This window comes from Plasmodium brasilianum, chromosome 13, assembly GCF_023973825.1.
Source record: "Plasmodium brasilianum strain Bolivian I chromosome 13, whole genome shotgun sequence".
Taxonomy (NCBI): domain Eukaryota; phylum Apicomplexa; class Aconoidasida; order Haemosporida; family Plasmodiidae; genus Plasmodium; species Plasmodium brasilianum.
Window position 1 is genome coordinate 1,588,743 of NC_090126.1, and position 11,805 is coordinate 1,600,547.

The 11,805-nt window shown below is 29.4% G+C and overlaps 3 protein-coding genes across 3 annotated transcripts; 2 read left to right on the plus strand and 1 right to left on the minus strand.

The window, feature by feature from the left end:
- Window positions 1-1,294: 1,294 nt before the first annotated feature.
- MKS88_005003 (uncharacterized protein) lies at window positions 1,295-2,689 on the plus strand (the record flags this gene model as incomplete). Its single annotated transcript, XM_067218224.1, has 1 exon — window positions 1,295-2,689. One exon carries the CDS (start codon window positions 1,295-1,297, stop codon window positions 2,687-2,689), a length of 1,395 nt encoding a protein of 464 aa, XP_067071379.1.
- A 380-nt stretch (window positions 2,690-3,069) lies between these two features.
- Window positions 3,070-6,341, minus strand: MKS88_005004 (uncharacterized protein; the record flags this gene model as incomplete). Its single annotated transcript, XM_067218225.1, has 3 exons — window positions 3,070-3,128; window positions 3,503-5,081; window positions 5,430-6,341. The coding sequence occupies 3 exons, from the start codon at window positions 6,339-6,341 to the stop codon at window positions 3,070-3,072; spliced, it is 2,550 nt and encodes an 849-aa protein (XP_067071380.1).
- Window positions 6,342-8,626: 2,285 nt separating this feature from the next.
- On the plus strand, window positions 8,627-10,849 carry MKS88_005005 (DNA-directed RNA polymerase III subunit RPC6; the record flags this gene model as incomplete). Its single annotated transcript, XM_067218226.1, has 6 exons — window positions 8,627-8,685; window positions 8,865-9,189; window positions 9,494-9,550; window positions 9,727-9,792; window positions 10,073-10,465; window positions 10,841-10,849. 6 exons carry the CDS (start codon window positions 8,627-8,629, stop codon window positions 10,847-10,849), a joined length of 909 nt encoding a protein of 302 aa, XP_067071381.1.
- Window positions 10,850-11,805: the final 956 nt, after the last annotated feature.

Below are 11,805 nucleotides of genomic sequence, written 5' to 3' on the forward strand. Positions count from 1 at the left end.
GGCGGCGGAAACGAGAGGATCAAAAAAGATGGGGTGAAAATGAAAAAAAAAAATGAGAAGAAAAGAAAAAATAGGAACAAAAAAGTGGAACATAAGAACAAAAAAAAGGTATAACAACATCATTATGGTCTACCACCCAGATGATGTTGTTTCCTTCTACTGAGTAATATTATGTAGTGGGAGAAGCTATACCCCTTATTTCTTCAAAAAAAAAAAAAAAAAAATATGCATAAATAGTATCATATTCGTGTTATGCGCATTTAATTACACGTCAGGTGCATACATCTACTGTGCTCACAGCAATTAGGTAAAATTTTAAGAGTTATATGTTTGTATATGCAAATAACTATTCAATATGCATGTAAAAATTTTCCAATTTTTATGACGTGTGCAGAGTGTTCATTTGATGAAATGGTACATTGCATATATGTGCATATTTTACGCCATCCAATTTTTCATTATATTTTTTCATTTAATTTTAATTTTGCTTCAATTTTATCTTTATTTTATTTTTATTTTTATTTTATTTTATTTTTATTTTATTTTTATTTTTTTGCCCTATTTTATAACTTTTGTAAAAGAATACTTTCGCACAATCCTTTAACGATACGCTAAAGTAAAAAGTGCAAAAAAAAAAAAAAAAAAAAAAATTGAAACGTTTAGGCGAATTTAGTGTATGTTTGCAGCAACTTTTTAAAAAGAAAAAAAAAAAAAATAAAATAAACAGACGATAACACAAACGAGCGCATAAAGGAAAAATCTGTTTTATTATTCTTCTGAATCTCTAAGGTATTAGAGGTATTTTCTTATTTTAGCAAAAATGTAAAGGTCTTCATTTCTCATTCAGCGCGCAGCAAGTAAAAAGTATTTTCACCTGAACAGGTACAGGTAAAAATTTATTCATTCCTATGTGTGGCTTTTTTTTTTTTGTTTTTTTCTTTCCTTCTTTCATGTAAATTCTTTATCGTCGTTGCATATTTGTGCAACAAAAAAATTTGTAATTATATAAGTACCTATATAAAGGCACACCTGTTCTTTTTTGTTGTTTTGTCCGTTGAGCAGTTTTTTTTTTTTTTTTTTTTTTTCCCTCCCCCTACCTCGAAACACCCAAATATATGAGCACCTGCAGGTTCCCTGCATCTTCTTTTTGTTTTTGTGTATGCTGTTACATTTACGTTGTAAGATAGTACTATGTGTATGTTTGCATTTGCATTTACTTTAACTTCTAGTCTTTTTTTTTTTATATTTTGATTCGCTTTATTCCATTTTCCCTACTTGACTCAAGTGAAAAAATATGAAAACCGAGAAGGCCCAAAAAGAGGAAAAAACAAATAGCGGTAATATAGGCACAATACTAATACAAGTTACGGGTAGCAACAACGTTGAAATGGAACCACAAAAAAGGAAAGGATTTGATAGGAAGAGCAATGAGATGAAGAGCAATGAGATGAAAAGTAATGAGATGAAAAGAAGTGAGATGAAAAGTAATGAGATGAAAAGTAATGAGATGAAAAGAAGTGAGATGAAAAGTAATGAGATGAAAAGAAGTGAGATGAAAAGTGCAGAGGACATGTATATTGATGCAGTAGATGGTGAAAGTGCCAAGGGGACCATTGAACGGGCAAAGAGGCTTAAAGGGAAGGAAGATGAGCAAGAGCACGAGTACTGCATACTTAACAGAAAAAGAGAAGATAAACAAAGGAAAAAAGATAATACATGTGATAGGGATGAAACTACTGATGATATTGTCAATGTTAGTGGATATGGTAGTGGCACTAGCAGTGGAAGTATCCATTTGAATGGACTTCCTAATGATGGACTGCTGAAGAACGTCGAATTTCACAAAATATACGAAAGCGACGACAATCACGTGTCGAGGAAAAATAGCACAGTCGATGTGGACAACAAAAGTAGTCAAGGAAAAACGATAAAAACAAAAAAAAAAAATAGTAATATAATATTAAATACATCAGTGCTTCAGTCGTATATCCATAAGAGTTATGACAAGGTATCAACTGCTCTGATAAAAACGTCCAAGACGTTCCTGGGAAAAAATTGTAACACGTGTAATGATAGCGGTGATAGGAGCATTGACAGGAGCAAAGACAAGAGCAACGACAAGAGCAAAGACAAGAGCAACGACAAGAGCAACGACAAGAGCAACGACAGGTACTGTGACAGACGCAAAAGTAGCTACTCTGAGGGGGAAGACGAGGGGAACGAAAGAAAAGATAAATATTACTGTAACGATAATGACAACATAAAGTCGGAACTGCTAAAAAATTACAAAAATGAGATGAGCAGTAGCAGTGCAGACAATTTTAGCGCAAAAATTTTTTTTGAAAAAAATTCAAAAATAATTAACAGAATCCTTGAAGAGGATAATCATAATATGAAAGAGTATAAGGAGCATATTATGGAAAAATATAAAAAGCTATCTGAAAATAATAATATATCAAAGTTTTATAAAGATTTAAAACAATTATTAGATGAGAGAACATTATTAATTAATTTCATTTTTTATTACAAAGATATGAATATTAATTATAAAAAGGATTTATACAAATATCAAACGTCCTATGATATATTAGCATCTGAAAACGAACAAATAAAACAAAATAATATAACATTAAAAAAACATATTGATTTTTTAAGTGCTAATGAGAATAAGCAAGACGACTGTAAATAGGCACACCATCCTGTGATAAATGGTACAGTTAACGGGTAAATCGCATGTACCCTATAAAAACTGAGAAGAAGTCTACGACATAAATTATAACATATGGGGGTTAACAGTCATCTGAAAAAGTACATTAAAACCTGAAGCTTTGCCCGTTCGTGCACGGCTAAATATACATACGTATGGATATGTGCACGTTTCAGATGTCCATACTGTCATACATGAACAATAATTCAAATGTGTCTTTCACAAACTCCTACGCCATCAAGTAATTTTTTTTTGCCTTTTTTTGTCCTTTTTTTTTAAAAAATATTAATCGGTTCAAATGTTTCGAGAAATAAAATAATTTAAATATGTTTCCTAGTTCTTTTCGTTGAAAAATTAAGTAACTATACGTGGGTGCAGCTTGCCAATTTACAACATCCCTTTGCTGAACTTTTTGTCGTACCTATGGAGGGAAAAAAAAGAGAAGGGGAAAGTGGAAAAATATGAGAGGTCATAGAAAGTACGCAGAGATGAGAACTGTTCCGCGATATATGATACATTCTCGGATGCACATTAGATGCATGCGAATGCAAATTTCATTTTAGCTATTTCGACTGTCCATTTGTGTTTATTACTGATTTCTTCGAGATCGCCCCTTGTTTACCATTTTCCTTTGGTAATATTTCTTCAATTCTAAGAAGTATATATATACGAAAAAAACAAAAATTAAAATTATATAAAAAACAAATAGAAAAAAAATTAATAAATAAAAAAATTCCGAATAATTTATGCATAGGCGCGCTTCCATACTGTGTGAACGTTCCATCTTTATATTACCCGCGTCATTGCCCTTATCATCCTTTGTTTCCTCTTTCCTTTTTAATGCCTCTGAACAACCTCTACCTTTGTAATTTCCCCTGGACTTGGTTGCATAAAGATGGGGGGTGCATTTATTTTTGTAAAATCGCCCTTGTTCATGCAACCTCGGGATATTCTTCTCCACTTCGTTATCCATTTCGCCATACTTCTTTCTATCCATTTCGCCATCCTTTTTTCTATCCATTTCGCCATACTTCTTTCTATCCATTTCGCCATACTTCTTTCTATCCATTTCGCCATACTTCTTTCTATCCATTTCGCCATCCTTTTTTCTATCCATTTCGCCATACTTCTTTCTATCCATTTCGCCATACTTCTTTCTATCCATTTCGCCATACTTCTTTCTATCCATTTCGCCATACTTCTTTCTATCCATTTCGCCATACTTCTTTCTATCCATTTCGCCATACTTCTTTCTATCCATTTCGCCATACTTCTTTCTATCCATTTCGCCATACTTCTTTCTATCCATTTCGCTATACTTCTTTCTATTCATTTCCTTCTCTTTAATCTTCTCCTCCTCATCGCTATCACCACTTCCTACATCCTGCCCTTCATCCTCGGCATAGTTCTTTCTATAGGACGTAGGGATAATCTTTTCATTGACAAAGATATCATCTGAACCCTTTAACAAATCATCAGAGGATAAACTTGATTGATTAAGAAGGTTCAAAATTTTGTTTTTATTCTCTTCACTCATTGATTCATTTCTATATTTGTACTTTGCGTTTTTCTTTTTACGTGCTTTGTTAATTAACGATTGCTCTCGTAGCATTTCTAACACATTCTTTTCCTTACTCCTATCTTTATCGTAACCATAATAATTATCAGTCCTAGTAAGGTTATTCGTTATAACATCCATTATACCTTCATCTACGTTTCTATTTTTACCTCCATTTTTGCCATCATTTGCATCGCAACTACACACAACACTTTTTTCATCACTACTCACATGTCCACTCACGTCAACACTAACCTCCCCACTTCTTTCATCATTACTACTATCATATGCACTAGCATCCGAGGGAGTGCCTTGACCCTTGTGCAGTATATCCATTTGCTCCTGGTTCATGTTAAGAATATGCTCCAAAGAATTAGAAACATTAAAATTATTTTTTTTCAAAATTTCTAAAATCATACTAGAACTACAAGCGGTGGCTATTTCCCTTACTTGATTAATTTCATTTTCATATATTTTTTTCATCATTTTCTCAACTCCTTTTTTACTTTTAATTTTTAAAAAATTATTAACATAAATAAAAAATTCAAAATCAAGTTTATCCTCAACTACAAAATTTTGTAAAAATTTCCATTTGCTCATACGTATGTCATTCCTTAAAAAATGAAGACTCACATCATTACATGTTTCAGTTAACAGATCAATTACAATTGAAAGGGGAAGAAGTTTGTTTTTGTCGTTTCCATACAATATATTGTATTTTATAAACATCTTCAACACTTTTGCAAATTCATATCGAAGGAACAAAATGGATTTCTTGCTCGTGTCCTCTGCACTGCTACTGTATAGTTTACGTATCTACGAACAGAGGGATGGGGAGAGATGAAAAATAAAAATACAAAAAAAATATACATGTACACACACATCCATACATATGTACACACACATCCATACATATGTACACACACATCCATACATATGTACACACACATCCATACATATGTACACACACATCCATACATATGTACACACACATCCATACATATGTACACACACATCCATACATATGTACACACACATCCATACATACGTACACACATCCATACATACGTACACTAATCTGCACAGTTGGGCCAGTTAGATAAGGCGCGCAACCCTCACTGCCGCAAGTATGTACACACACATATAATTTCCATTAGTGCATACCATTTCGATATAAGTCTGTATGAACAAGCAAAGAAAGGAAGAGCCCCCCTCTTTCCGTAAAACCAGCGAAGGGTTCTGTTCCAAATTATTTTCCTCCTCTCCTATTTGATCATGAAATAACAGTTTGGCAATAATTAAGTCGTTCGTTAACTTATTTTCATTCGTATCATAAAATTTGTATTCTTTGAAAAATTTTGTAAAACAGTAAATGCATACAATAAATTCATTTATTTGGAAAAGAAGAATATCTAGTATATCTTTTTTGGTGGGATTATTACTATTACTATTATTACTAATACTACTATCGCTATTATATTTTTCTATTTTTTCCTTTATACATTTTAGTTCCTTATATAGAAAAGATATATATTTATTTATTTTGAAGAAATGAAATTTAGTAATAACGTACAATTTATTCAATACTCTTGTTATAACATCTTTTTTTATTTTATAAAATAGCATTACAATGTCCATAAAAATATGTATTTTTAAAAACGTCGTTTTAATTATGCCCGTTTCCAACCTGTCCTTGTTCATAAATATTTCCACTAATTTTACATAAAATTCAAACACGTACATATCTAAATCGGAAAATTCTCTCTCTTCATTATTTTTAAAATATAAATCGTAATATCTATTGGCATTCAATAAATAAGAAAAAAAAAAGGACGTCAACGACCCATTCTTCTTCAGTGTACTGATTATATAGTCATGCTCCTGATTCAACAAAAAGCTGAAGCATTTGCTCATGTAATCAAAGTACATCTCCGACAGCCCTTGCTTCTCTGGCAACTCCAACAGCTCATACTGTTCGTATTTTTCTTGTAACTCTTTGTTGTCTCGCTTCTCTTCCTTTTCCCCTGTCACCTGAACATACAGGAAAATTTCTCTAAAGTATGTATTCGATTCCATTATGTTCTACTTGGATGAACAAAGGAACAACACTCCAATTGTAACGCACTATGTATAAATATATTTACGTTGTATATATATATATATGTATATATGTATATATGCATTTAGATATTTATGTACAAGTGTACGTGCGCGCACAGGTACGGGCCTATTATTGCAGTATACACAAATTCGCAGTGGAGTACAAAGTGTTAAACCGTATACAAAGGATTAACAAAAAAAAAAAAAAAAAAAAAAAAATACTGTTCAGACAAAAATACTCAACTTAGTGCCTTTTGCGGTAAAACTTTCGCCGCGACGTCCGTTTTGCTATACTTTGCTTTATTTTATTTTTACTTGTTTTTACATATCTTTATCGTTTTTTATTCTTCTATTTGTTTCTATCTTTTTTTCGATTTTTCTCTTTTTTTTTTTTTTTTTTTTTTTTTCTCCACCACTTAATTCGTGCACATATGTTACACGCACATCCACATTCTTATCCATAATTTGACATATAAGGTTGGTGAAAAGCATAAAAAAGATGTTTTTCTGCTTTCATTTTTCTTTTTTTTTTTTTTTTTATAACATAAACACTATGTTTTTCCAGATTTCGTGAAACCCCGTTACTTGTTTATAAATTCATCTAATAAATTTAAACTAGCTAATGTATCACTATCTTTTGATCTATTTTTTATAAAATGATTACACTCCAAGTATCTTTGCGTACAGTTCCATATGCACTTCTTGTTACTGTTGCTTAAACTTTTTTCTGAAATTGGCGTAAAGTTAAAAGGTATTATAATGGAAGAGCTAGGTCGAAAATGGGGCAATGGAGCAGTTATGCAATAGATTAATAACACAGTATCATCAACTTGTTTTATTTTTTACTTTATACGCATATATACATTTATATATGTACGTTTTTACATTTTTAAATTCATTTTTTTTCTCTTTTACCCGGGTAACTAACGCACTTATCGAAGCAGTAGGATGCTATTTTGCAGTTTTCCTTAAAGGAGGATATTATCTATGTAGTGAGGAAAGAAATGCAAATGGACTGTAAGTGAGAAATGTTGTCCTCTTGACATATAATTATGCGTAAATTGATACAAACATATATAAACATGTATATTCATATATGTGTATATAAACGTTTGTACAGGTAGGTATGTGTGCACTTGCGTGTATAATGAATATAACGGCGCGTACTTTGTTTAATTTGTTTAATTGCGTTAAAAAGTTGTCCGCATTTTCTCCTTTTATCTCTTCATCCATTGTTCAGCAATGCAAACTTGTTTACTTGTATCTTATTTTACCTACCCTCCAGTATAGTTTTGCCTATACTTATGGATGTTTTAATAACATGTGTTTTGTTTCTGCCTGTATATATAAGTTATTTCTTCAATATGCCCAAGGTTAAAAAGAAAAAAGGAAGAAATAAAGAAGAAATAAGGAAGAAATAAAGAAGAAATAAGGAAGAAATAAAGAAGAAATAAGGAAGAAATAAAGAAGAAATAAGGAAGAAATAAAGGAGAAATAAAGAAGAAAAAGAGAAGAAAAAAAAGATGAAAAAAAGAAGTAAAAAAAGAAGAAAAAAAGAAGTAAAAAAAGAAGAAAAAAAGAAATAAAAAAAGAAGAAAAAAAGAAGTAAAAAAAGAAGAAAAAAAAGAAGAAATAAAGAAGAAAAAAAGAAGAAAAAAAGAAGAAAAAAAACGATAAAGCAGTAACAATAACAGTAACAACAGTACGAATGACCGCAGCAACTTTGACAGCAATATTGGTATAACTACCAGTATAATAAATGTTGGACGCAAATTTATTTTATATTCTTAAATCTAATAATATAATAAATATATAAGTAAAAAAAGAGAGCACAAAATATTGGAGTTCTCAAAATAATTATATAAAAGGGGTATTTTCCTGTTTCATTCTAATTCAAACATCCGTAAGTTGTCAATTGTGTAATTTATACAAAAAAAAAAAAAAAAAAAAAAAATGGGAAGAGAATAAACTTTTTTTTCTTTTTTTTTGTCATTTGGGCAAATAATTTTCTATTTTTTGTCGTTTTTGTGTAATTTTTTTTTTTTTTTCCCCCTTTATACGGCTTATAAGCGTAATTGTTTCTTTTCTTTTCTTTTTTCTTTTCTTTTTTCTTTTCTTTTTTTCTTTTTTTTTTTTTTTAAGTAACTAAAGAAACGAAAAATCATGGGAATATATCTCGAAAGGCAAGATTACATTTTTTCATATATTGTTACGTACATTAAAATTTGGTAGCATTACGAGAGATCAAAAATAAGGAAAAAATGAACGCAAACAATAAGCAGTTAGTGAAGGATATATATAGAATAGGTATGTTAAACAGGTGAAAATATATAAGTATATGTATATATATAAGCATATGTATGAGCATATGTATGAGCATATGTATGATTATATGTATAAGTATTTAAACACGCCCGTACATGTACATACAAACGGGCAATGATTTGCGTTCGTATCTGCTCGTACACGCCACATTTTGTATATCTTGCAAAGATACAGTGAAAATTTCATCCGACGTGTCTTTGTAGGACTAGATCATAAGGACTTTATAAATATAGAAAATTTAGAAGAAATATATGAAAAAAAAAAAAAAGTAAAGTTAAGAAGATGCGAAATTGTTTATGCATTAAATATCCTTGAAAATGCAAGAGCTTGTTCAATAAAAAATGAAAATAATACAATTATAACGAGGATGAGAAGTGAAGATGTTACGAAAAAATTGAAAGAATTAAGTGATATAGATTTTTTAATATTTACCAAAATTGAAAATAGTCAAAACAATGGAATATGGACAGCTGATCTGAGAAAGCAGACCAAATTACTGGTAACTTTTTTTTTTTCATCCGTATGTAACATAAATTTTTAAACAAAAATATTTTTGCATAAGCAGATCTGCTACGATATTTGGCTAGTAGCTAATTCGTATCGCCTCCTTTTGCTCACACACATAAGCATACACACGTACATGCATAAATGCATACACACGTACATGCATAAATACATACACACGTACATGCATAAATACATACACACGTACATGCATAAATACATACACACGTACATGCATAAATACTTAAATATATATATTATGCCCACATGAACTCCCCTAATTCGTGCTCCTTTTCAAGATACATCAAGTCCAAAAAGGAGTGAAGTTGCTTTGTGAAAATAAATTAATAAAACAGGTAGAGACAAAAAAAAAAAAAAAAATATGAACAGTTAATGTAATATTCGCAAATTTGTTCATTTGTTCATTTGCGCATTTGTTCATTTGCTCATTTGTTCATTTGTCCGTTTTCCTATTTTCCTATTTTCCCATTCGTTTGTTTGATTATTTCCCCCCACCTTATTCATGTCGAAGGTAAATAATATCCATGTTAAAAATCGCAAAATGTACATACTGTATGATTTGGAAGCTTCAGAAAAGGTAAAAAAAAAAAAAAAAAAAAAAAAAAAATAGAAAAAAAGAGAGCTATTTTTGAAATTCGGATAAAATGTGTCATTAGGATTTTATGCTATTTTTTTTTCTTGTTACATTTTGATGTTGTTATAATGTAATGTGGCAATATTTTGTTATATGGTTTTTACTCGTTTGTGATTACTTATTTTGTTCTATCATCTTTTTATTTTTATTTTTATTTTTAATTTTTTTCCTATTTATTCTCTACTTCATTCCCATTTTTTTTCCCGTATGTGGATGTTTTCAGGTGATTGGTGGATCGTTCTACACGGACGGAGTGTTCAACAAAAAGGTTGTTGACTATATAAGAGAGAACATATGTTTCTATTTATATAACAATAACAATTCAAATGTTATTTCTGTTATTAATTATGTTAAAAAACTTAATAACAGTGTGTGTTATTTTTCGGACAACGATATATACAGAGTTATAAAAACGCTGTTATATGAGGAAAGAATTAAGATATATAAAAATAATAATGATGAAGAATATATTTATTATTATAACAATGAAAAGAAAATTTTTTTCCATAATTTTCCTTGCTTTTCATGTGATATTTTTAACAAATGTAATTCTGATACAAAAACAGCTATTAACCCGAAGAATTGCTTATATTTAAATTTTTATCTTAATTTAGAGGTATTCCCTACATTTGTGTGCGCTCATAGGAGAGGATATGCGTTGTTACTCCGCCAAACCTATATGCATTTTTATTTATGCCTGTCTTTTTTTGTGCGTATTCCGCATTTTAATATGTTTATTATGAGCACAATTTTATTTTACTTTTAATTTTACTTTTACTTTTACTTTTAATTTTACTTCTAATTATACTTCTAATTTTACTTCTAATTATACTTCTAATTATACTTCTAATTATACTTCTAATTTTACTTCTAATTATACTTCTAATTATACTTCTAATTTTACTTCTAATTTTACTTCTAATTATACTTCTAATTTTACTTTTATCTTTATTATTTCCTTCTTTTTTTTTTTTTCATTTCTTTTTTATAGAGCGATTAATATCATTAGCAGTGTATAGGATAAACAGCGGGAAAGAAAAAAAAAAAAAAAAAAAAAAAAAAAAGGAGTAACTAAATTAGTATTAAATTATTCCCATTTTAAACGCATTTTTTTTTTTTTTTTTTTATGTTTGTCGTTTTTTGTTAAAAATTTAATGTATACCTTATGAATGTGCTTTTAATTTATGACTCGTTTTTCAAAAACCCTTTTTTGTTTATTTTTCTTTTAAATAAAATGTTTGCCCCTTACTATTTTTAACATTTTATTGAGCATTATTTTATATGTCATTGGGTGAGGTTTTTACTTTGTTCTACACAGTTTTATTTTACTCCATTCTGCTTTATTTCATTCTTCTTCGTTACATTATACTTTATTTCACTCTTCTTCGTTACATTATACTTTATTTCACTCTGCTTCGTTATATTATACTTTATTTCACTCTTCTTCGTTACATTATACTTTATTTCACTCTGCTTCGTTATATTATACTTTATTTCACTCTTCTTCGTTACATTATACTTTATTGCACTCTGCTTCGTTACATTCTATTTTATTTCACTCTATTTTATGCTAATTTATTTTATTATATTCTAAAATATTTTTTTTTCTTTCTTTTTTTTTTTTCGAATTTCCAAAACGCACTTTTGCACACAATTCAGAAGTGAGAAAAATCAAAGAAAAACAACAAAAAAAAAAAAAAGACACCGCCATATTTTTTTAGCATTATCTTCCTTTTAAAAGCATAACAAAAATAAAAGGAGATTTAATTAATTTTTTTTCTCTGTTCCACTTAATATTTACCATTATTTTGAATTTACAAATTATCCTTTGGAATTTTATTAATAAAAAGAGGAAAGTGTTAAAAAGAGAGTGCTAAAAAAACAGCGCTAAAAAAAGCAGCGCATTATTATAAGATCATATATTGCGTCTTCATTGCAAAAATTATAAAAAAATAA